At 44.6% G+C, this 25,503-nt stretch overlaps 1 protein-coding gene across 2 annotated transcripts in view; it reads right to left on the bottom strand.

Annotated features, from left to right (window-relative positions):
- Nucleotides 1–513: 513 nt before the first annotated feature.
- ACP3 (acid phosphatase 3) overlaps nucleotides 514–25,503 on the bottom strand; it is a 40,904-nt gene continuing 15,914 nt past the window's right edge. The window contains exons 5-11 of one of the 2 annotated variants that reach the window (XM_028518421.2): nucleotides 24,477–24,575; nucleotides 22,454–22,546; nucleotides 20,702–20,834; nucleotides 16,161–16,243; nucleotides 14,182–14,285; nucleotides 12,300–12,469; nucleotides 514–2,240 (exon numbers count right to left, since the gene is read on the bottom strand). In XM_028518421.2, the coding sequence (XP_028374222.1) occupies nucleotides 2,122–2,240; nucleotides 12,300–12,469; nucleotides 14,182–14,285; nucleotides 16,161–16,243; nucleotides 20,702–20,834; nucleotides 22,454–22,546; nucleotides 24,477–24,575 (801 nt within the window). In that variant the 3' untranslated portion in view covers nucleotides 514–2,121. Of the gene's footprint in view, nucleotides 2,241–10,731; nucleotides 11,948–12,299; nucleotides 12,470–14,181; nucleotides 14,286–16,160; nucleotides 16,244–20,701; nucleotides 20,835–22,453; nucleotides 22,547–24,476; nucleotides 24,576–25,503 lie in introns of those variants that run through there. The other variant, XM_036030655.1, reaches the window with a different exon arrangement.

The following is a 25,503-nucleotide window of genomic DNA, read 5'->3' as shown; positions in this document are numbered from 1 at the left end:
GAAGTCCTTTTAGCCACTTACAGTAAGAAAAAAATATGAGGAAAAGGTAGTGAAAGCTTTTATTTTTACATTCTATCAATTCTGTTTAAGATAGTTGTTGGGACCAAATACCTTAATAATCACATTACGGATGGATAATTTGGCATCTGGGCCAGTGATTAGCAAACAGTAGGTCTTCCATAGATGTTTGTTGAATGAGTGAGAAAACCCATGTCTTATGTTTCTGTTCAGACTTCTGTTTTAAAGTCTCATCACTCATTAGCATGAGATATTGTGGCTTCCTTACTGACATAGCTAGCTAGTTTATGCAGACAGAAATGTGTCCTTTGTTCCTGCTGCTATAGACGTTTTTCCCTTTCCCAAGCTGGGAACATAGCCAAATCTTGCCTGTTTCTTTCTTTCTTTTTTTTTTTTTTTTTTTTTTTTTTTTGCCCGTGTGCCTCTTGTGTTCCAGGAGAAAGGAGCAGTCACTAGGCAAGAGAAGGCAACTCCTCAGGCTTTTGGTTGCAATAGCCTTGGCTCAGTGAGACTATGTAGAAAGTGAGGATGATAGAGGTAAGTGCTTGGAGTTTAACTGGGGGAAGCCATGGAGTCCCAGGGGAGAGAGGAAGATTTCTGAGACTAAGAGATGGGGTAGGGCTGTGGGGGGCAGGGTTTTGTGCTGGTCAAAAATGCCAGCACTGCCTGTGGGTGTCACCTCAGTAGGGGACTGGACAATGCCATGCTGGTGAACTCCAACTGTGTGGCCTCGGGAGCCAGGGCACCGATGTCCTCTGCCTACCTTCAGGACACCACATGATAATAGAAAGCGAGCTGGTTGGAGACCAGTGTGGTCAGAGGCCTAGGGAACCTGTGTCTCACTCTTTCCACCAGGTATATTCTGGGGCCTTTAGATGAACCTGAGAAGGTGAAGAACACTACCAATGAAGAAGATTAACTTTCTCACCAAGTTGCATGGTTGGAAGCTCAACAAGGAATAAAACAGTTAAAAGTAAATTTCAGGCTCACTACAATGGTACCATTCACGAAAGTGCTTGCTTGGGCAATGACCCACCCAGAGCACAAAATGAGAAGACAGATTGTTCACAGAGCCTGAGAACTAGAGGTGACTCCTACGTTCATCCAATCAGGGCTCTTCACTTCTGGATTATGAAACCAAGGTTTAAGATTTTAAAAACTTGTTCCTACTTGGCGTAGAGCTGAGGCACTTGGTCTTCATCCTTAGTCTACTTTTCTATCTACCTCACCACTTGAGAAATTCGGATCTCTTTGTAGCAATTAAAATGCATTATCATTTCATCATGGCCATGAATAGCCCTTATCAAAGTAAAATCTCTTAAATTTAAAATGAAATAAGGAAATTAGAACTTTAAACACATCCAGCTCTGATAGTGGATGTTAAAAAAAACCCTTTGGGTACATAGATTTCCTGATTATTCCCCATCATAGAAATTGTGGAGAAATGGCCTGAGCTACAACTAAAGTAGTTGATATTATGGCTTCTGAGAATTAAAAAGTCTCTTTCTAAGGCATTTTCAAATACAGATATGTATGTTATGTATTGGCTATCAAACACCTGGTAGAAGCTTCTTTTCCAGAGTGTATATTTGTATTAAACCTACTTAATGACTGAAAAAAGCAGATTTATTAACCTTCTAATGGGATCTTATTTCTTAAGAATCCCCCTATTAATTCTACGTCTAGTCTAATTCCCCCCCCCCCTCCATTATCCAGTCTTCTTTGATCTATGTCTTGGCCACACCCCGTAACCTTTGGTTCTTTGCAGGGAAAAGGCAGATTGGAATGCGTCTTCTCATTTCTGTCTGGACACCTGTGCTAGAGAGCACAGCTGTCCTTCGCACAGAGCGTCTTTCCAGCCCAGTGAGAAGCCCGCACCGTGAGGAGGAGACCTAACTAAGCAACCTGGGTGTTCACTCGTCAGTCAGCCCGCTCAGCGGCTGTCCTCCGGTCACTGTGAGTTCCCGCTCTCGGCAGACTCAAAGGAAGAGTGTGGGTAGGGTGGTGCCCACATGGGGAAACTGTCCTTTGAGTGCTGCGTCCCTGAGAGGAGCTGCTCCACAGGAGTCTGGCCTGGCGCGTCCGCCCTCTTCGGCTGTCTGTTCAGAGGTTCCCGTAGTAGTCTCTCCGCCAGCAGGTCCCCGAGCGAATGAGCGTAAACAGCAGCACCGCCAGGATACCAGACACCAGGAAAAAGGCTACGGCCAGGGCGATCCTGAGAACTGTGGGAAAATAGGAGGAGCATTAACAGGTGAAATTAATGGATTGGAAAGATATGAAGATCACCAATCAGTGCTAGTTTCTGCCTTCCACGTAAATGTCAGTGGCGTTTCTGAAGGAGCCTTGAAATCAGCATGGCATGGTGAAAAGAGCACTGGACTAGGGGTCAGGAGATGACCTAGGTGCCGGTTCCTAGGTGACCTTTGACCTCGGGCCTCCGCTCCCCCACTGTAAAGGGAGGACAACTGGCTAAAGTGTTTCCAAAATCTTCTTCCAGGATTAACTTGATGTATTTTTTTATGAATAAAATTATCAGTTGTTTTACACTTAAAGTTATTAGTTGTTCGTGGTCTCAGGGTCAAAGGGATTTCTAAATAGTTAAGTGGTTGATCACTAATTGATTCTAAAAGAAATGGAATATTAGCTTTTGGTCTTTGAATTTGACTTTTGGTAAATATCTTTTAAAGAAGAAACTTTGAGCACACATTGACTATACGAGCATTTTTTAGGACAATTCTGTACTATTGCTAATCTGTACCTTTATTTGCACACATCCCTTTGACCGCTGACCAGTCAGGGTACAGATATGGGGGGTCATTTAAAATGAGATGTTATTTATTATTTCACCTGGAAAGTTACCCCCCCACACACACACACCCTCATCTACTGTAGTATATGCATTGTAAATGTCAGTTTGTACCATCTGTAAATGTGTGTCTGATTTTCATTGTAAAAATATGTATTTGTTGGCATAGGCACAGGGAGGGCAAACATCTCTCTGGCCCTGGCAGCTCTGTCTGCAGAGCCCTACTGCTCCGTGGAACGCAGCTGAAAATCTCTTATTTAGCCTAACTTATCACTGTAGAGAGGATGAAAATGGGATGTGCAGAGATGAGATAATTTGGCTAAGGTGAAGCAGGTAATTGAATTGGGGTTGGAATACATGGGATCTTATCAGCTGTATAATTTTAAAAGCCATCTATTCACTAATGACTTCAAAGTTAAATTTTTCCCTGACTCACAACTCATGTATCCAACTGTGTCCTTGTCTTACTCCCTTGAACATCTAATAGACATTCCCAAACTGAACTCCCAACTCCTGTGCACCCCTGCCCCCCTTTCACCCCGCCAAATCTGTTCCCCCAGCAGCCTCCCTATTTCAGGTGACGGAAACTTCCTTCTTCCAGTGTCTCAGTCCCAAACCCCTGCAGTCTCCCTCGACTCCTCTCTTTCTCTCACATCCTACACCCAGGCGGTCAGGAAATCCTGTAGGTTCTGTCAAAAACTGTATCTGGAAACCAGTGATTTCTCCCCTTCTCTGCCACGCCCCTGCTTTGAACCACCATCGTCTTTTGCCAGGGTTACCACAGTGCCCTGCTGACTTGCTCCCTAGCTTCTCTCCTTTCTTCCCCACTGTTGTCCTATTTTTAACACAGCAGGAAAATCACAGCACTCCTCCACTTAAAGTGTGCTCATCTCCCTTGGAATGAAAGTCCGATTTTTGATGACAACAGTTTATGAGACTCCTTGTCACTTGGCTTTATTAACCTCTTGGATTTCCTCTGTTACCCCTCTCCTTTCATTCATTCTTTTTAGGCCACACAGGCCTTCTTGTTGATCCTCAATCCTGCCAGGCACACTCCCCTTTACCACCTTTGTTGTTACTGTGGTCTGGATGCTCTTCTCACCTATCTCTGAGTCAGGCAACTGCATCGCCTGCTTTACCCAGATCTCATCTTCTCATGAAGGGCTTTCACTTAAAGGTGCAACCTGTATGTGTCCCCACCCCCATTTCCAGCCTGGTGCTTGTGGTCCTCACCTTCTAAGGTACTTATTTATAATGTCCATTATTTATTATCCACTCTTCTCTCTCTCTGATAGAATGTAAGCTTCATGAAGGCAGGAATGTTGTCTTTTTATTCATGAGTGTATCCCAAGCACTTAGAACAACAGCACCTGCACCACAGCAGGTGCTCAGTAAATATTTGTGGAATGAATTAATCATCTAGAACACCTGGGTTCCCAACTGTTAGTCCAGTGCTTTTCTCATGATGTCAGGATGCCTCTTAGCATCATGAGAAGGTGAATATTAATAAAATCAGATCCCGGTGGCTGGGTGCCATTAGTAGTGAGGATGGAGTTGATGAAAAGTTAGAGGAGACTAGGTAGAATTGAGGAAGGGAGAAAAGGACTGTATGGAAATGAGGGAAGAAGGCAGAGACTAACGGAATATTCATGACTGACTTTCTGTGTTTGGAGATTATTTTCACTGATTTGGGGGGGGTGCTATGTTGTCATGGTGATTCCATGGATTCCCTCTCTCCTTCCTTCATGCCTTCCTAGGCATGCAGTGGGCACACACCATGTGCCAGGCCAGCTGTGTGATAGGTTCTGGGGTTCCATGATCCCTGCTCTTGAGGAGATTCAACACCTCATGGGAGACTCAGATAGATGCTTATGAGATTGTGTGAGGAATAGTAAAAGAGGGATGTGAAAGCTATGCCATTGGAATAGAGAGGACATTGCAATCAATGCAAAGTATTCTCTTTGGAAGAGAAAGAGTTTGGAAAGTCTTCTGAGAAAATGGTAAAACTTGAGCTGGCCTGTGAGCCAAGTTAGATTTTGCCAGGAGACAGAATGAGCAGCACAGGAGCAGGTTTGGGGAGCAACGAGCCGTTGCACATGACTGGAGTAGAGGTTATGGGGAGGTGAGGCTAGAGATGTAGGTTGAGGTCCAGATTTTAGAAGCTGTGGTTTGCCAGGGGGAAAATGGAAATCATCAACAATTATTACACATGGATATGACATGGCCCAATTTGTGTTAAAAAAGAAACAAAAATTAACAAACCCAAAACTGTGGGAAAAGATGGGATGTTGGAGACACTGTATATATGATTGAGAGCTGTTAAAATGCCTTTGACAAGACACTGAGCTATGGCCCTGAGAATGCAGATGAGGGAATTCAAGAGACACCTCTGATGTCGGATTGACAGGTTTTGTGATGAGCTAAATATACCGGTAAAGAAGTTGTGGTGAAGGTCACCCTGCGGATTCCACCTTTTGTGAATGAGAAGACTAGGCTGTGGATTGAGATGAGAAGCATGTTAAAAAGGATCAGTTTGGAGTAGAGGAGATAAACGTTGCTTCACATGCAGGATTGAAATAGGTAATTGCCCTGGTAGAGACGACCAGTAGGCAGCTGGAGAAAACAGGCTTAGAATTCCACATGCAGATGTGGAAATAAGGACTCTAGATGTAGGAGATGGGGGCCTGGGGAGTACTGGCTCATGCTGAGCGTGGAACGAGAGAAACAAGGCATATGACCATGTAGGAGGTTGGTAGAAGGTGCTACTCCAAGAGAAACTAAACAAGGAGTCTGGGAGCAAAAAGAAGACTCAAGAGATTCTCTCTCTCTCTCATTCATTTTTAAAATTATATGTTCCCTATACTGTAAAGGATTTGGGAGTTTGACTAAGTAATGTTCTAGAATCTTGAAAAGAGAGCGTGATTAACTATATCTTCCTGCAAAGAGGTCTAGTGCAGGTAATGACTGAGAAGAAGTCCTTCAACAAGGGGATGCGTGAAGGCTGCTCAGGGCATGTGAATCGGGAATACTTTTTGAAAAGAATTTTGGCAATATATATCAAGAGCCTCTTCCTCTTGCCATTAATCCCCAAGTCCCATGTGCTAGATCTATTCCCCCCTTTGAGGACATCTGCTTTTCTCCTTCAGTCACCTTGTATTATTGCAACAGCCTCCCAAATGTTCTCCCTGCCCCCAATCCCACCCCTCTCCTATCTGGTCTCCTTTCTGATGCCAAAGAGGTCTTTCTAAAAGCAAGAAGCCAGTCACATCCTCTGTCTTCTGCCTGAAATCTGCAATGATTGGAGTTACTCAACTATGAGTCACTTAATGCCTGCCTCTCCAGCCTCTTGGTATTCTCACCAGATACACTTTTTCCATTTTCTAAAATGCCCATGATTTCAGCCGCATGGCTTTTTACACATGTTCTCTCTTTTGTCTGTAACATTCTCCTCTCTCATCTTCATTCACCTGGCTAATTCCGTCTTTCCTTTAGTTTTTGGTTTGAACATTTCCCCCTCTAAGAAGCTTTCTTGGGCCCCTTAGACCTGGGCTCGTTGCCTCTGTACGTCCTTTATTACAGTACTCACTATAGACAACAGGGAGGGCTTGTTTAATTCTGTCTTCTGCTCCTTCTTGCCTGCTTCCCACTTCCCTGCCAGTCCACAAGCTTGTCTTGTGGCTGTTTCCTCAGCAAACTTAATGCCTGCTACATACGTACATACTGAATACATAATAGGTAGTCAGTATAGATCTGCTGCTTGTTAAATATTCATATTCCCAGACCCACCAATCCTATTTTGGGGAATTTGTCCTCAGGAAATGGTCCACCAGACAGTGTGGGATGGAAAGGGGCTGTGAAATAGTGGGAATGTGGTGTTGGAAAGAGATAGGCTTGAACCCTGACCATACCACCTGTGGCATGTGACTTTCTGAGCTTCAGTACTCTTCTCTGCAGAGTGGGGGGATGTGGTGTGGACGGGGAAAGGAAACGAGCCGCTGGATTAGGCGCCGATGGCTTGCAAAAAGGAAGTTTCGAAAACATGAAGGAAGGATGAATGTCATTTCACAGAAGAGTTCAGGAGTGAAAGGGTTATGAGAAGACAGAGGCAGAGCATGCAAATCCTTAGTGTGAGAATGTTGGGACTGCAGAGGGTGACAGGTAGCAGGCACCGGAGGGCACTCTCTGGTGAGGGAAGATCTGGGCACTTTCGTTGTAGGAGGGAGGGAAGCCTCCTCCTGTGGAATGGAATGCAGCTGAGAGACTCACTGAGGCCCAGGGAAACTGAAGGGGCTGGGACCACACGCACAAGGAAAGGAGTTACGTGGCTTGTTGCTTGCTCAGGGAGGAATGCGTTTCCCTGACATACGGCAGGAAAGGCAGGTTAACGCCACCGAGATGCTGTATTTTGCCGTGTATAACACACACCCATGTTTCTGGCCCAAACTTTCAGGAAATACCTTTCTTTTCATTTTACTTTTTACTTCAATTATATATTTACTTATATCTTGATACTTGCTTTTTGTATTATAAAGGGATTTAGCACTTATTTTTGAACATACTATGGTACAAGAAATTTTATGTAATAAGTAATTATAAAACACAAGAACAGGTACGAGGTGTTTCAGGTACTACACATGTATAATGCACACCATTATTTTTCCCTCAAAAATTTGGGCAAAGCATGTGCATTATACACGGCAAAATACGGTATTTTGTGTCACTGACAGAACTTAAAAGGGTTTTCAGTGGATTATGTTGGTCTTCTTAGGACATCTCATGGGAATTAAAGAAGCCAAGATGGAATGAGAAATTTCAGAAAAATGGCAAGGCCTTTCTGTCGAAAGCAGGAAAGGAGTCCACTAAGTGTGAATACGTTTACCAAGCAGGGTTGAAAGATCCAGCTAAGGCTGGGATAGAAGTCTCAGCACTCACAGTCTGAAATGGTAACACTGGCTTAAGCTTCCCTCAGCAGATCAGAATGGAGAACCCGTGCGTTTGGTTTGCTCTAGGGTTGGATACTGACACGGCGGGTAGGGGATAAGATGGAGCATTGTTCTGACTTCCAAACGGCCTGGGCTGAGGACAGGAGTGGACATGGGGAGTGGGTTGGTGTATACCAAAGCAAGTTCCCAATGCCTTTTATGAATGATGAGCTATGTCTTGGGAAACTGATGAGAATGGCAACAAGGATGAGAAAAAAATTACAATCAGGCGGGCTTGTTTCTGAGGTGGGTGGGGTGCTGGGATGGGGTGTCATTGAACGTGGCCTCCAAACAGCAGTGAGGGAACAAGAGAACACCAAGGCGACTATGCTGAGAACAGAGGTCAGATAACACAGACGTGTCGATGCGCATACACACATCATCAGTGACTGCGCCTTTATAGCACAGTCGTGTTTGAGGCTCATTCACAGCTTCTCTCCCTTATTTATCGAACAACCGAGTCTGGGCTTCTGACATCTGAGTCCAGCCGTGAGGAAGTCAGGCTAGGTATGGAGGGCTGAGCATTTATTCAGTTAGCAAATATTGGTTGAAGGGACCAGGTTCTTGGCATTGTTGACTGCCTGGAGATTCAAGGAGTAAAAAGGTATGGGTCCCACCTTGAGGGCTCATGGTTGACTCCTGGGCATGTGTATTATGTGCTGTAGTTTCTCAGCTTTACAAGGAGTGTTAGGGGAGATGGGAACTGCCCACCTTAAACCTCCTTCTTATGAAACCACGGGGGCATGCTAGAGGCAGCCACACATTGATGTTTCTCTTCCTCTCTCTCCCCCTCCCTTTCCCTCTAAAAATAAACAAATGAATCTTTAAAAAGAAGAATTAACTGGGGTTGGAGATTGGGGTAGGGGTTGAGAGACAGCTAGTGAAGAAAGTCTGACTATGTAGCAAAGTTTTGGAATTAAATAAGGAAGCATTTTCTAAAAAAAGAATTTTATTATTTTTAAGTAAGGAACACAGTATGGAACTTAGACTTATCATGAATTTTCCAGCAAAGGCTCTGGTTAATTTAATTGATATGAGAATTAAGTTAATTGGTCTACCAGCTGAAGACACTGCCCACAGGTGTGATAGGATTTCATGGGTGGGAAAGCCCTAAGGTGCAGGGTTCTGTATACCTACAATACGTCTTATTTAATGGTTTTGTCCTGCTTCCTGTACTGGCTTTCTCAGAGCACCCTAAGTGTCCTTAATTTGGCCTTTTAAAACATAAATTATAAAAATTCAGCAGTTAGAGCTATTGATTAAATTTATCTGGGCATCCTGAATGTCTCTTTGCCAAGTTTGGTGGCCCTACTAAGGAGTCACTCAACCCCAACAACCTTCCGTGGTTCACCCTGCTCTACAGTCTCTGTTGAGGCGAGTGACCCCCCAGCCCAGTGGACACTTTCAGTCCCAGAAATTCCCTGACGTGAACACAGTCTATCTCCCTGAAATGTCCGCCTGCGGCCCTTAGCATCACTGTGTGAGACTGTGTAGGACCAATGCAATCCATTTTACTTAAGTAAGTTCCAATATCAAGTTCATGTTGAAGACCACCTCACATTACAGACTCTTGACAAGCTCTCTGTGAGCTAAAACCAGTTGTGTGCTGGTCACTGGGTCTAAGAAGGGGAAGGAATTCATCAAAGGACATGTATGAAGGACCCATGGACCTGGACAATGGTGTGGGGATCGACTATGGAAGTGGGGAGAGGGCTGGGCGGGTGGGGGTGCAGGGGAAAAATTGGGACAACTGTAACAGCATGACAATAAAACATTAAAAAAAACCCAAATCAAAAAAACAACACTGATTTGTGGTGTATGCTGACTTCTGTGGTGAAAACACTCCAGCTGTGATGAAAACGAAGTTGTTGAGCTCAGAGGTGGTGAGCAGCACCCCGCCCCCCACCACTGATCTGTCTGGGCTGGCCCCACACACCAGTCCCCGAGTGTTCTTTCTATCCCCGTGTTCTGCTGCCCGACTACATGTCACTGTATATGAACCTTCACTTGTTGTTAGTGGTGTTTGAGGAAAAGATTTCTGCAAACATAATACAGGCAGATTTGATAAGAGGCGACAGATGAGCTGTGGAGGATGAAGGAAGGGGGTGGGGTCAAAACTACCTCCCCGGTTCCTGGAGATTGCTGCTAATTAAGATGGAATCTGCTCTGGCATCATCCCAATATGCCCAGGTTGTGGGTTTGATCCCTGGTCAGGGCACATACAAGAATCAACCAGTGAATGCACAGATCAGTGGAACAACAAATCTCTCTCTCTGCCTCTCAGAGTTGGCTCAGGGAGGAAAGGTAACTAATTATATATTTATACACACAAGACACACACACACACACACACTCACTGAGCGCCAATCCATGCCAGGCGTGGGCACTCCCAGGTGCTGAGGACATATAGATACAGCAGAGAACACAACAGATAGAATCCTTGCTCTTGTGGAGATGACATTTTATCTCCTTAGAATTGGCCTCTTGAAGGAAACCTGTGGGGATCTCTTTGAACCCTGGATCTTCGGCAGAGTAAGTCCCCTATCCTTTCTGGCTTCAAGCCTCTAGGGCGTTTGACATGCCTTTCAAGTACCTGGCACCACTCCATTAGACACCTCCGTCCAAACTGACTTGAGATGGGTCAGCTGTCTCCTCCTGCCAGAAGCCTTCTCTGACATTCCTACCTCTCTCCCTCCACACCCACGTAGCTCTCGTTCCCATAGCAACCCGTGTAGTCCTAAAACACAAACCTTTGTCATTCTGTATATTATGTATCTCTTTACTTCCCACTACATTGTAAATTGCTCAAGGACATTTTCTTATCAGTCAGTTTAGCCTGTCTCCAAAGTAGTAAAGTCCAAACGAAATACAATTTCAATGTAAAATGTTAATTTAAGCCAGGCAAATCATTTTACTTTATATATATTTTCCTCCAGTTATGTTAAAATAAAACCTCAAAACAAAAAGAGCCCCTAAAATCTGTCCTCCAGGAATTGTATTATAATTAAACACACACACTTTTCAAAATTCATTATAAAAAGTAATGGTGTTGAACTTCCTAATAATGCTTTTATTCACTGTTTTACATCTGACTCACTTCTGGAGGAAAGTTACATGCATGGAGGAGAAAGAATAACTGGATGATGGCTGAGAGGCCAAATACTTACTTGGGAAAGAAAGAACACAGATAAACATGCCAATCACTGTCTCGTGTCAGTCACCCGTGGCCGACTGGGGGAGGGAATAGCTCTGCTCTGGACTCTGGCACCCAGAAGAAACCATCTCTAGAAACCACCTCCTCTTTAGCCATAACGGCAACGTTGTTCCCTAGACATACTACGTCTGCCATGTGGCAAAGCTACAGGGCTCGAAAGAGCGGTCATTTGAGCACGATCTCTCCCTATGTAGGGAGCAGTGTCAGCAGGACCCGTGGGTGTTAGGTTTTCTGAAGATACCAGGGTCCGAGCCTTATGCGTTGCCGTCGTCTGCAGAACCGGTGTCACAGCCCCACCTTCAACATTCCTGCAAGTTTTGGCCTCGGAGGCGTTCAGGACATTCGGACGTGTCTGATTTTGTTCCAGTTTGAAATGTGTCATCACACTTCCTCTCTGCAACCAACTCCACACTCAGCATCTCTCACCATCGGAGCTTCCAGGGCAACTCCACTGCCACAGGGCTCTCGTGTCTGATATGTCATGCCTGATTATCCTGTTCTCATCAGATCACGTATTTGCTATGGTGTACGTCCGCCAAGACGTACAGTAAAGTATTATGTACACCAAAGTTTTCTGGAAAGTTTGCTTTTGGTCTCTTCCAAAGTAACACGAGCTTTCCAAGGCCAAAGGATACAAAGAGGTATTTATTTTTCAGCTCTGTCACCCAAAGCGTTTTAACAGAAAATTTAAAATACAGGGTCAGTTTCCTGGTGTAGGAGATTTCTCCACATCTCTACTGTATCTCATTTCTTTGCTTCTTGTGGGAAGGCTGGAGGGAATGGGTAAATTGGTTCTTTGCCTGTTAGCCTAGGATTAAAGTCTTTCCGTCTTGACTCTCACTGAGGTTGTGGATTTTGTTTGAAATCTGTTCCGCTTCAGACACTTAAAGAACAGCCTCCTTCAATTCTGCTAAAACATCTTGAAATCTTTAAACAACAAAAGGTCCTGTGTGGCTGACCATGTAGCTCATGGCAGCCCCGTGAGCTTTGATCAAAGTTTTATCTCTGATTATGTTTGGCCTTGACACCCTTGTATACTAACACGGAAAAAAATCAAGTCAAGGTTTATGGCAAGTAGGGGCGGGGCCAGGCAGAGATGTAGGAGTTGCCTGAAACAGGGGTGCCCGAAGCGTACCATTATCTCCCCAGAACTATTTCCTTCAGACCTGGGGGTAATGGCCAAGCTATATATTCTCCACGCACCACCCACTCTAGGAAAGGGTGCGCCGCCCTTGCTGCTGGGCTTGGCATGCAACCTAACTTAAAACGTGCTTGGTACCTTCGTGTTTGTTCGTGATTTTACACTCCGCGGACCAGTCCTGGGGGATCACAGGGGCCACCAGCTCAGTGAACTTCATCAGAGGACAGCTGGGGGTGCAGCCGGGAAGCGTGAGGGGATACGGCTCGTGGTGCGTCTCGTTCCGATAGTACATCTCCATGAAGTACTCCCTGGTGGGGGAAGGAGAGGACAGAGCTCTGTTAGTTCTATGTGGTTGAATTGCCACTAAGTTTCTTTCCAGCTGGCCTGTGACACATCAGCTGAGGGACTAGTAGAAGAATTTACGGGAATGAGTAGATTTTAGCCAATTTCGGGGTGGGAATGTGGAGATTGGGGCAGGAGGGGCAGATCTGGAGGGTGAAGCACTGGCGGGGGGGGGGGGGGGGGCGGGGATGGTCTGTTAGATGACGGGGCAGAGGAGGTGGGGACCAGGAGACTGACTTCCCCAGGGAAGAGGCTGGAAGGCCGTGGCTGGAAGGGCAGGGGGTGATGTGATGAGTCTTTGGGGAGGAATTGCGGGGCAGGTGGAGTGTGGGGGTTTCTTTCTCCTGTTCTTTCCCTTTTATGCTTCTCATTTGCTCCTTCCTTTTCTCTCTTTTCATCTCTCAGTATTTTTCAGTTTTTCCTCTGAATGAATCTATCTCCTCTCTCCTTGACCAGGCCATAAACATGGAACTGAATTAACACATAACATGTGTGCTTGAAAATACAGCGAAGACTTTATCAAAATATATCCCTTAGAACGAGGGAGTGGTGACATATTCAAGTTCTTACACTCTCTCATAGTAAAGAGGACGCTCTCCATACTCGATTTCAAAAAAACAATGTACTGTTCAGGGAAGGTCCGTGGGCCTAAACCAGTCTCAGTAAAGCTGGTATGAGGTGCTTGTGAAAGTCATTTGCCAAAGAGGAAGGAGGGAAATTCTAGCAGGATTTAGTGATTTTTTTTGCAGGGGATGGGGAGAGAGAGTAACTGCACAATAGCCACTTTTGGATGTTGTTATAAACAAGCCTTTTGAAACATAACTTAAAATGCCACATAAACAAATATTCACTTACAAGGTGTTTTTAAAAACTTCCTTAAAATTATGTGAATGAGTACTTACATAGTAGGGCAACTTTTCCCGTGACACTATTTTTATCTCAAGATGATATGGCAAAGGTCAAAGTCCTTCCAAATTGGTAATTCTCTTTCCATACAATAGAGTTGCAGCTGAGAAGTGGCTACACTTCCCAGAACCCACTGCACCCATGGGACCAAGTGACTGATGTTAGCCAGTGGATTGTAAGTAGAAGTGACATGTGCCCCTTCTGGGCTAGGGGGAGTTCCTAAGCGGTTGCTTTCTTACCCTCTCATTCCTTTTTCAAGCTTCCTGCAGACGAGCACAGCCCTCTTAAGAACCGAGGGTCCAAAAGATGGAACCCTGGCTCCCTGAATCACTGTGTGTGACTCACACCACGAGTCGCCTCCTACCGGCCAGGAACTTCTACATTGAACTGACAGGTGAGGGAGAAATAAATCTCCATTGGGTTAAGGAAGCCTCTGAGAATGTGGGGTTCATTTCTACAGCGACCAACATTATTCTTATTAGTTAATATATCTGGTAAACAGCTTTAGGGGATTCAAATTTGGCTCTGGTGGTGAAGACACAAGTTAAGGTGCATACAAAAGGTTGGGTAAATTGTTTCATAAATTATGAAAATGGAAAAAAAGTAATATTTTTAATTTAGTGAATTATTTAATATAGCACAGGATTTTAAAGTCTATGTACCTAAGTAAAAATTAAATACTTTAAGAATATAGTCAAGCTAACAATAACAATAATAAAAAAACTTGAGGTCCAGCAATATTAATTTTGAAAAGCACCTCCTACACACTTACCCCTTTTCGAGGTACAACTCCATTAAGTGGCAGGAAGCATAAGGAGGAAGGATTCCGTTGTAAACATCTAGCGCCATCTGCAGGCCACTCACAGTTGTGTCATGCTACAGAGATTTGAAACAAATCATTTTTGATCTTTACCTCTGGTTCAGACTGACATTCAATAGGTATGTATTAAGTGTGTGTAGAGCACCATGATAGTTTGTAATTCAGTTACATTTCCAATGCCCCCATTGATTTAATAAGTAGAGAGGGGAAAGAACTAATTTGGTTGAGCATCTGCTGTGCTAGGCAGTGAGATTTGCATACATATTACTTCCCTTTAAAAGATGAACAGGCCATAGAAATTCAGCGACTTGCTTAATGTCATGTAATCCCAAACAGAAGAAAGCACATTTAAGCCAAGTCTTGTGATTTTCTTTTCCATGCCTGTTCCCAGTAGCATCTCTGTCATTGATTTTCATTAAATTTTAAACTATTTTGGAACCTATTAATGCTAGATTATTTTTGTGTTATAGATTAGAAAAATCTGTGATTTTAAAATTGGGGAAGGTTACTATATGAGGTTATAGATGTTTAGGGAGGATTAAACATAGGGAAGCCGAGTGTGTAGCTTAAAAATAATTGTTCAGTGTTTACCGCAGAATGGTTGGGAGGCAGGGGGGGTTGGTTTTGTCACTGGTTGTCTCCCTAACTTTAGGAACTCCCCCACCTCCATATACAGCAGATGGGTATAACATTTGTTTGCCTGAACTATGTTGCCGTGTACACATACTCAAAAGGCACGAGAACTGGTTTGCTGCAGAGAGAAATGGCGTTCCAGACACATGGCTTCCCAGAAGTCACGCACGTTAGAAATAGAAACCAGATTAGAAACTAGAATGGGGATGGAAGGAGACTTGACTTGGAATGGCAGACACTCAATTCAATATACAGATGAAGCATTGTATATCTGAAACCTATATAATTTTATCAACCAATGTCACCTCAATAAACTCAATAAAAAAAGAAGGAACTGGAGAAACTCATGTGATTGACTTTTCAGGCCTTCCTCTCTCCAGAAAGCACTGTGCTCCTGAGCTCTTCTTTTTCTAGTCACCATTTAGAACCCCTGATGACAAACAGAGCTCCCTGTATCCTCAACCACCTCTTCCCTCTCCGTGCAGAAAGGAAACACGGCCTTCTCCAGCCGAACCACATCCGAGAGATCCTCTGTCATGCACACAGTGGGTGACAGACCGAGTCAGCATTCTACCTCCAGTTTCCCGGCTCATCCCGGACTCCTCGGGCAGGCATTTCAGCCCACGGGCCCTGCACTCGCCTCCAGCTGTGTCTCTTCCCCTGTCTCTCCTGCCCCGAGATGGATCTCTCTCTCTCTTTTCTTCCTGGACCCAAATGCAGCTCTAGCTTGAAGCTGCAACTTCTCTTTCTCTTTCCCTGTTCTACCTGTTCCTTTGCCATCTGGAGTTTTCTACGTGGATGCCCCCTGGGCACTTCACACCCAGTTGTCTAGTCGGTCCATTCACCTGGCCCAAGACCACTCCTGTTCACGGTTCCAACTTCCTCCTCATCATCGATGCCTGAAACCCTGCCTTTATCTGTGGCTTTCCCTTCCAGGTTGTTAGCCTCCACCCACATCCCAGCTCATCCAGCTCAAGTCCTGCACACTCAGCTTTTCCTCTCCTGCTGATGCCCTGGTTTGGAAAAGAAGTGATTTTGCTTTTCTTTTCCAAGGCACCAAAGCCCCGGCTTGTGTGGCGCTTCTATATTGCTTCGCAGGGTGATTTTATGTTTACTCAGCTTCTTGTGAGTATCAAAGCGTGAATTCCTCCAGGGCCAGAATCACGTATTTAGTTTTAAAAGCTTTGTATGGATGTCTACCATCTCCTGGACAATAGGGAAATGGTGATGAAGAAGAGGAGGCCCCCCACCCCCAAGAGATTACAAATGGAGGGTTGAGTGGAATCAAAAACACTTACCGCAGAATACATGACGAGTTTTCTGTGGTTCGTTGGCTGAGTTGCCCTCTCCATGTGCTGGAGGATCTCACCGACCAGGACACCTTAAAGAGATAGATCAGCCATGGAGCTGGACCTAACACGGGCTTCTACTTTAGTTAATAAGCTTTCAGTGAATTCATACTTAATGATTCTCTCTGCCATGATCAAGAATCTAAGAAGGAAGGGGAAGAACTAATTCTGGCTGAGCATCTGCAGTGTGCTAGCAGTGTGACTTACATACATTATTTTCCTGAATCCGGGCTTGTACCCTTTTCTAGGTGGGGAAGCTGAGGCCTGGAGACATCAGTGCCTCACACAGCTGGGGAAGGAGAGTTGGCTGGCATGCCAGGACTTGACTACTACACCAGATTTTGTTAAAGCTCAGGTTAGGAGACCGAGGAACTTGGAAGTGATTTCAGATGGCATTTTTTTTTTGTTTTTTTCAGAGTTGTTAGCCAATACTCTCCCCTCCAGGGCAGGTCTGAAATGACAGCAGGGCATGCACGTCTCTGCCTTCACCTCTCACTTCCACTCTCTGTCAACTGGACATGTTTGAGACCCTGGGAGAAAGCAGCTCTCTAGTTGTCTGTACTGTGCATGGACTGTTTCCTGGGGACCATTTCCATAGGTTCCCGTGGGTGCCACGATCAGGGGGACCTCCAGCATCTTCAGCTTTCATGTGTCTGCAGAGGTGAGAGCTTCTGCCCCTCACAGTTGTTGCTCTCGGGGCGGAGAAAGGCAGGTGCACATCCCGGTCTTGACCTTGTCTGCAGACACTAATGGCTGAGGGGTTCCTTGAGGTGCCAGGTGTCATTTGGGAGGCATGTTGCATCAGGGACTTCCACCACCATCACTTGAAGCCCCCTTCTGTCTCTGTTAGTGGTCTCTCTGTTATGTGCTTGCTTGTTTTGAGACTGACCCATTTTTGTTTTTTGTTTTTGTTTTTTTAATGAGCAGGGCATTGCTGTTAACAGACACATACAGAGCAGTTGCAATGGGCCAGGTACTTTGCTAAGTGAATTAGACACGTTTCCTATCCTCACGAAGCTCACGAGAATGTAAGAAGAGACTTCATTGGTCTGTGTACCGATACGCACAGTAAAGGATAATTACGGAGGGAAGTGACCTGCTCTCTGTGGATGCTGGGACTTCGACTAAGAACAGAGGCAGCTGGGTGCTCCATCTCCAGCAGGTCCACATCCCCATCCCAGGGAAGGCTGCCTTCAGGGAGCCCTTTGCAGACTTTAGCCTTATCTTCATGCCACATCGGTACTACACCCTGTGGCCAAGTTTCTGTGAGTCACCACAATCTTCATCAACTTGACCCTCGTCAACAGGTGCTTCTGCAACAGCCTTCAGTGTTGGTAATGGAATGATACTGGCTCTTGGTCTGGAGTGATTGCTCACATTGTTTTAGGAAAAGCTAGGGGGAACTATCACCATTATCCCCAGGCTCTGGCATCCCAGTAATGATGTTTTATAGGAGGGGAAAACTGGGACCCAGAGAGGTTTGGCAGCTTGTCCAAGATCACACAACTGGGAGTAGGCAGGCTGAGTGTCTCTGGACCCAGCACGTCCGACCTGAGAATGCTTACTCTTAGTCATTAGACCGTGTGGTCCTACGAGCCAGCTTCTGAGATCCCTGTGGCACCATTGATTAAATCTGCATAAACTGGACAAAATGCCACTGGTCGGAAGACATGAACACCACTTCCCTCACTCTTGGGCTACAGCACGGACCGGCAACGGTCTTCTGTGAAGGACCAGGCAGTAACTATTTTAGGCTTTGTGTGCCTGCCACCACGGTGCACTCTTGGGCGGAGGCACAGAGGCAGCCATAGACACAACCTAAGAATGAGCATGGCTGAGTTTCAGTGACATTTTACTCACAAAAAGAAGACAGTGGGCTGCATTTGGAAATGCGGGGTGTAGTTTGCCAACCCCTGGTCTAGAGCAAGAAGAGGTTTCCATGAATATGGATATGACTAGCCATACATTTCTAAATGCACTGCAGGGATTTTCTTGGGGGGGTGTGTTGCGGGTGGGGGGAGGATAAGGAGACGGTCACCCAACAGCATCACCCCTGAAACTGATAGAACAGAAAGTGTTGGTGAAGGTCAGAAGATGCCAGTCAACATCCTGCTATCCCCACGGGACTCTGTGTCACTCAGATAGTATGTGTTTTCTCTGCTGGATGGTGTCCCGCCTCTTCATCATGCGACAAGCATGTGGCCAACCAGTCTCTCCTGCTCAGCCAGGTTGGCACAATGGACTGAGCTTGTGCTTCGGCAGGCATCACTCAGCAAACAATTTCCAGAGTATCCACAGCATTGGACTTCATCCAGAAAACAGGACGGGTGCATCCACATGAGGGCCAGCCCTTAGCGTCCAAGGCCGAGGGAACACCTTAGGGAGGAACTCTAATAGACAGAGTCTTGTTCAGCACACGCATTGGAGGGGAAAACTGAGACCCAGAGAGGGGAAGTGGCTTCCATGAAATACAACCTCTAGTCACCAAATGAAAAAAGAGAAAAACAGGAGCAAGCTGCTAGGGTAAACCCCATCTTTTGTTCATAGACAGACGGCTGCAGCTACTGTTAGGCTGTTGACAACTCTGGCCAGGATTTTTTGCTCTTTCCTCCACCATCTCTTGCGGCTAGAGAAGTGTTTCTGCAACTTTAATGTACAGATGAGGTTCTTAGGAGTTTGATTAAAATGCATATTCTGATTCACCTGGTTTGAGGTGGGGCCTGAGGTTTTGCATTCCTAGTCAGATGATAGCTGGTGTGGCTGGTCCTTGGGCTACATTTTCAGTAGCAAGGGCTTAAATTCCCCAGCTCATTATGACTAGGTTGGAAGAAATAAATCCAGAGTCGTGCCTCCACTATCTAAAGGGGCTTGATATCGAGTCATAACGCTGGCACCAGGTGGTCCATGTGTGAGGCCTGGTGCTTATACAGCCTACGAGACCCGACTTTCACCCTCTGCATCATTGTGTTGTTCAGTACGTAAGGCCGAGCTGCTTCCTGGGCTCCATCTCTACACACAGTCTGTGTTCTGCCTGGGAATTTCCCCCAACATACCAGATCCCATTAAAGACTCATCTCTGGATGCTCTCTCTTCCCAAAAGGCTGGCTCTTGTGCTTAGCATGGAGTAAAGACTTGCATGCTTGTCTCGGGTCTGCCTCTGTGCTGTGCAATTAAGACTTTTGCAACAGCAGGCCTGCAACTTCATTACATCATTAATAACCACTGTCCTAGAGTGTTTGCCACAAGCTACTTCGTATGCCTCGTATGGAATTGCTCTTGACCATCCTGACTTTAGATGCCTCATTAGCTATTTTTCTGGTTACAGCTTCCCTCACTCTTTTGTAGCTACAACCAACTCCTCTCCTGGCTGGTGATTTGAATCCTTTCTGTAGCGATGCAGCCCTGAGCAAACTTCTGCCCTGTCTGGTCCAACCACTAGGATGCTTTGCCTCTATGTACTCCCTAGGGGTTCTGCTGAACTTGTCCAAACGCCATGGTGCACAGTCTGGCCATGGCTGGCGTCCTGTTGTGACTGTACCGTTTCCCTCAAACTGTCTGGAGCGTATGACTTGAAATACTTCCTGTCGCTTAGAATTGCTTCATTGTTATGTTGACATGACATAATGGACCTATTCTTGTTCTCCATCCCTAGTTTTCAGGCCTACACTAACAACACCTGAACCTGACACACCCTCTGGTGCCTTGGCCTGCCTGCCGGATGCCCTGAGAGGCCCCAGTGTTCAGCCCCATCCTGGCCCCGGCTTCTTTCTTCCACCTGCCTCTCACGACTATAAGGGCTTGGCATCCCCTCACCTGGGTCTACCTTCATCAGGATAGAGTTCATCATCTGCTACGAGGGGCCACATCTAGTTGAGAAGAGGCATCACTGAGAAACAAACACTCTTCAACACCAGTGGAAAACTTAAGCTGAGTCATAAGCTTGTCAGTTGCAATGGGTATTAACCTGCAGGGCGTAATTAGCCTGCAAGATAGGTTTTGTTAACTTTCGCAATAGCTGCCATCAAGGGTTTCGGGAGAACAGGCCACTTCGGTCATACGCCCACTGGAATAATTCATGCCATAGGCCATCAGACACAACTGGTTTTCATGGGGCTCAGATACAAAAGCCTTGATTCTTTGATCTAAAGAGGATGAAAAGTATCATTTACCTTGAGCCCAAAGCTTGCATTTTCCAGAAGGCCAGAGTGGGTAATACTGATAATTAAAATGACACACAATGTTTGTTGCCAGTGTATTATGTACCAGGTAGACTTTATTCTAAACCTCTTTGAATATATTTGTTCATCTGAGTCCTTATGACCTATGAAGTCAATGTTATTGTTATCCCCATTTGGCATGATGGAAACTGGAACGAGAGTGGGTACTGGTTTGTCCGAGGTCACGAGCTGGTTACTGGCGGAAGCAGGACTCAGGACTCAGTCACACCACACAAATCCAATTGCTCTGCTCACGTTTCAAAATGTACTTACCCCCCTGCAGTCGGGATTTCTCTTTCTGTTTGTGAATCCCATAGGTGGACAGGAGGGACAATTCTGATAATTCCTTCAACTTCATCATGGCGTCCTCTGTGGCCCAGGAGGGCAAAGTGAAATTGTGAGTACGCTGCAGCAAAGAAAAGGGAAGAAAACATATTTTTATTTCCCACTGCCCTGTTTGTGGGCTTTTGAGCATCTTTCTCCCCACAAGAACTACTGGGTCCAGCCTTTCTTGTCCTGACATTTCTTTCTAGGAAAAGTCTACTTTGTGGAAAGTCATGGTATTGATTTTTAGAAGAATAATTCACAGAAGTGAATTTGCCCCTTCCTACCATGTCCATAGCTTTTGGCTTAACTCTGGGTGAAAAGATGATTCATATTTTGCAGAGTAAGGGTGGGGTAGGGCAGGAATGTACCTTATTCTTTTATGAAAGGTTTAGAAATCTTCCTATTGACCTTGGGGGGGGGAGGTAAAACTGACAAGGTTAGATGGTGTTTCCTTAAAAGTTGAACGAGTGGCCCAGGAGGACGTCTGGGAAAGGTCATATATTTCTAGAGCCTGCAATAATGTACTCCTACTGACACTGGCTTGTAGTGCACCGACTCCTGAGCAATGCCTGCACCTTACACGCAGCAGGCACTTGGTGAGTACTTGTTGCATTGATAACTGGACTGCACATGCACAGCAGGGCAGGTGGAGGCCTCGTGCCATGCCTGTGACCTGCTGTGAAGAGTTAATTTAGATGGTCCCAGTTTCAAAGGCAGGAGATAGGGTTTGGGGGGGAGGGAAGAGAGAGAGATAATGAAAGTGGAGACCTACGAAAAGTGAGCAAACAAGAGAGGAACAGGTGAAAAAGAACCACACACCATGACCACATTGTGGAATCGCTCAGATCAAATGGTAGTAAGGAAGAAGAAGAAAAAAATCAAGATTGAAATCAAAATGTGGGCTCTTTTCTCCACTGAAGAGTCTTTGATAAATAGGTTAACAAATCCTCCTTGAAATAGATGATGAAAAAGGAACAATATTAAGAAAGTAATGTGTGCTTGGGTCAATAAACTTTGACATGGAGGAGGACAAACTATGTCACTGTTACTGAGGTGGAACTATGAAAGTAATTGCTGACCCCCAGACACAATGACCTCTAAATCAGAAGTGGTATGAGTCACGTGGGGGGGGGGTCAGAATTTTGCCCCAGGATTCAGTGAGCTGGTTGGAAACCAGGACTGTAGAGTACTTCTTTCTGCCAGTAGGTGGAGCATGGTGAGTGAGAAACACCGTGTGTCCTTGAAAACCGCAGTCATTTACCTAGCTAAAAAAGTTATTTCGTATGCATTACACAACAAGAAAGAGATCCTTTCCTAATAAACCATTTTGAATAGCTTGGCTTAAAGTTGATTTGCTTGTTCTTATATCCAGAAATTGGATAATCTTTTTTCTTTTACTGTACAATAACTTAGTGTTTTTTCATTAAAATCCATGACAGGAGCCCAGCATTCCCGAGAGACAAGGCCTAGAAGAAAAGCAATTTTGTTTTCAATTTTCTAAAAGGTGAAAACATAAAAAATGGTAAGAAGAAGTCAGAATGTTCAAGCTAATATAAAGAAGTCTGGAGTTACACTGGAGCGTCAAAGAAAGTATATGTAATACATCTGCAAAGAAGCAAAAGAAAATGTATTCATCTCCTTCCAAGTAGGCATATGTCAAAATCAGATTGCAAGTTAGTTGATGTTTTTTTCTTTTACCTCACAAAATAAAGGGTCGTAGACTCTACTCCAAATTCCAAAAAGGTCCTTGCCATGGTATCCTGAAAGTTTTGCCAATGTGTCTATAAAATCCTGAAACAGAGAGGGAAAAAGAATTTCTACACCAGGGTTTCTCAACGTCAGCATTATTGACACTTTGGGCTGGACAGTTCTTTGTTGTGGGGGCTGCCCTACGTGTTATAAGATGTTTAGCAGTATCCCTGGCCCCTACCCACTCGACACCAGCATCATCCCCAGGCCCTCAGTTGTGACAACCCCAAATGTCCCCAGACATTGCCAAATGCTCCCTGTGAGGCAGATGACCTCTGTTAAGTGCTGCTATTCTTTACAGAAAAGTGTGCTGGTAATACTGTCTATGATGTTGCCAATTCAAAGAATTTCACAAATACTAATTGATCATTTCTCATTATTTCACTAAAAATGTGAGCGACAGCTGACTTAATGGCCACATGCTCCGGGTTTGTCCTGGAATCAGATTGATGTGCACTGCCTCGAAGTCCTTTGTGGAAATAGGTTAAGTATAACTCATGTATAAATGATCGGCCAACTTGAGAAGGGAAAGCATGTTCGAGGCCAAAGCATGCCGAGAAAACACAGCGGAAACAGGACCGGGCCTCTGGCTGTAGGCGTGAAATGTGTGCGGGATGCAAACTGTTCTCTGGGTTCCGGATCACTCTTACATTGTTGTGATAATGAGACCCACTGTTCAGCTATCTGCCCGCTGACATAGGCAGCCGTTTCTGGGAAGCGCTTTGGAAGATATTGTCTGATGGACACATTTTCTAGGAAATAGTTTGCCAGTATTAACCCAAGCATATGTTTGTGAAACAAATAGCATTAACCTCGATGAAGACACCCAGAGTTCACTGCAGCACAATGTCGCAGTGACACTGTGCTTCCCTGTGTCCTTCCTGATTTGGGAGGAGACATTCCTAGTGATACGGTTTTTCCCTGAGTAGATTGGCAAGCATCCCTAACGTTGTCTGCAGGCGGTTGACAGACCACGGAGAAACAGCTACTTTTCATGCATTGTTGATAGGAGTAGGGTTTGACATAACGTTTGTCTTGAGGGTAACTTGATAATATTTTAAATTGCTCCAGGATTTTACTTCTGGGATATTATTCCTGATACGCTTGTGAACTTATTTATATGCACAAGATATCCAGACAGCTATAAAAGTAAAAGATTGGAAATGACCCAGAGTTCCATCAATGGAGACTGGTTAAATAAACTCTGGTATGACCATAAATTCAAATACACAGTAGTAAAAAAAAAAGTGAGGAAACTATGCACAAATAGAGAACTATTTCCAAGATATTTTTTTAAATTAAAAAAAAACCCAACAACATCTATCCAATATTGTAAATAGTATGGCACTTTTGTGTAATAAAGGGGAAAACCACCAGAATATACTTAAATTTATTTGCATATGAATAAAAAAACTGCAAGACAGCATTCAAAAATACTGCCAGCAATTACCTGTGGGGTCACTGAGAGACTTTCCACTGTATTCCTTTATACATATAATCATATATATGATTTTTGAACAGTGTAAATGTATTACAGATTCAAAGTATTATTTTTAAAAATACCATCATATTTATATTTTGTAGTCTTGAAAAGGGGTATTTCACGAAGTAGAATCATAAAGTAAAAACAAAGTGACCCTTTGTACATGGAGACAACAGCCCAAACCCCTCAGCTTCACACCAAGTCAGACCATTTCAGATTTGCACTGATTCTGAGCCAGACACATGCTGTCAGCTGACCCCTCTCCGAGACATGGGAATAAGATCCCAAAGGGACTGGCTTCTTTACTGACTCGTGGCCCCAGCACAGCGGTGGGGACCATGCAGTGATGAGTGACCTTCATTAAACAGTCTAACCCACTGCCATAACCAGCCACTGCAGACACGTCCCGCCCACACTTTGAAGAAGCTGCAGCTTCATCCTTGGCCTTGGCCCTCACAGTCACTCCACCAAATGACGCCATTTTTTAACCTTATAAGGGCGCAGCCTCTTCTGGAATTCCTCCGATTTCAAAGTCTCTCTCTGAAGCTCGAGAAAACGAGGGCAGTTCCTGAAAGGCATGTATAGCAACTGAGGACGAAAGAAAAATCACAAAGCCTTTATAAGTCAGAAGAACTTAGCTAAAGATGCTGCAGCCATATTTTAAACATGCAAAGGGATCTTAATAAAAGATTCAAATGTGTTTTGAGATGCACAGAAATTCTAAAGTTGAGGGACAAGAGATAAATGGTCTGCAGGTCTTAAATAGTAGGATATGTACCCAGAACTGAAAACCTTTTATTTTTTATATCACAAATTTGCCTAAATAGGACTGTGCTGTTGGTAAATATTTACACTTCCTGGTTTTCCATGTGAAATAGTCACCACTATCTTGCTTTTTTTCCCTGATTCTTTATTTCTAGGTGTGCATGAGTACAGAGAAATGAGTTATAGGTTCTTGAAAGAATGTAAAGAGATCAATTAACCATTCATTGACTTAATTCTTGTCAATTCACAGATTGCTAAAAGAAGGGCACATATTAAATCAATAGAAAAATATATTTAAAGACCTATAACGAGGACAAAGTGATCGTGCTAAAATGAGTTTAAATTCAGCAATCTTTTGTTGCTTTAACAGGTTGGTGACTCCCAGGTTTATTTTGTTGCTCTTACTTTCCATCTGTGGCTAGGCCAGCCCTTGGAGGATATCACTACTTGGGTGGTTTTCTTCTTCCTCACATTTAACGTGTACGAAGCTGAACTCAACTTCTTCATTTTCAACCATTTCCTCTTTGTGATCTCTCTACTTCTGCCAACGGCAACATTTATCATTCTGCTTCAGAAACTCACCACTTTTGCTTGTTTGCTTTTAAAACATTTCCAGAATAGACCCCTTCTGTGTATCTTCATTTCCCCTTCCCAGCCCAAGCCACCGTAACCTGTGTTTCAACTACTGTAAGAGCAACCTGCTTGGTCAGTGGGTGCCCACTCTTTCTACCTTCACATTTCATTCTCCAGG

This window comes from Phyllostomus discolor, chromosome 7 (assembly GCF_004126475.2).
Source record: "Phyllostomus discolor isolate MPI-MPIP mPhyDis1 chromosome 7, mPhyDis1.pri.v3, whole genome shotgun sequence".
In the NCBI taxonomy this organism is placed as follows: domain Eukaryota; kingdom Metazoa; phylum Chordata; class Mammalia; order Chiroptera; family Phyllostomidae; genus Phyllostomus; species Phyllostomus discolor.
Note: the sequence above shows the minus strand (reverse complement) of the source record. Positions and strands in the feature narration are given on the sequence as shown.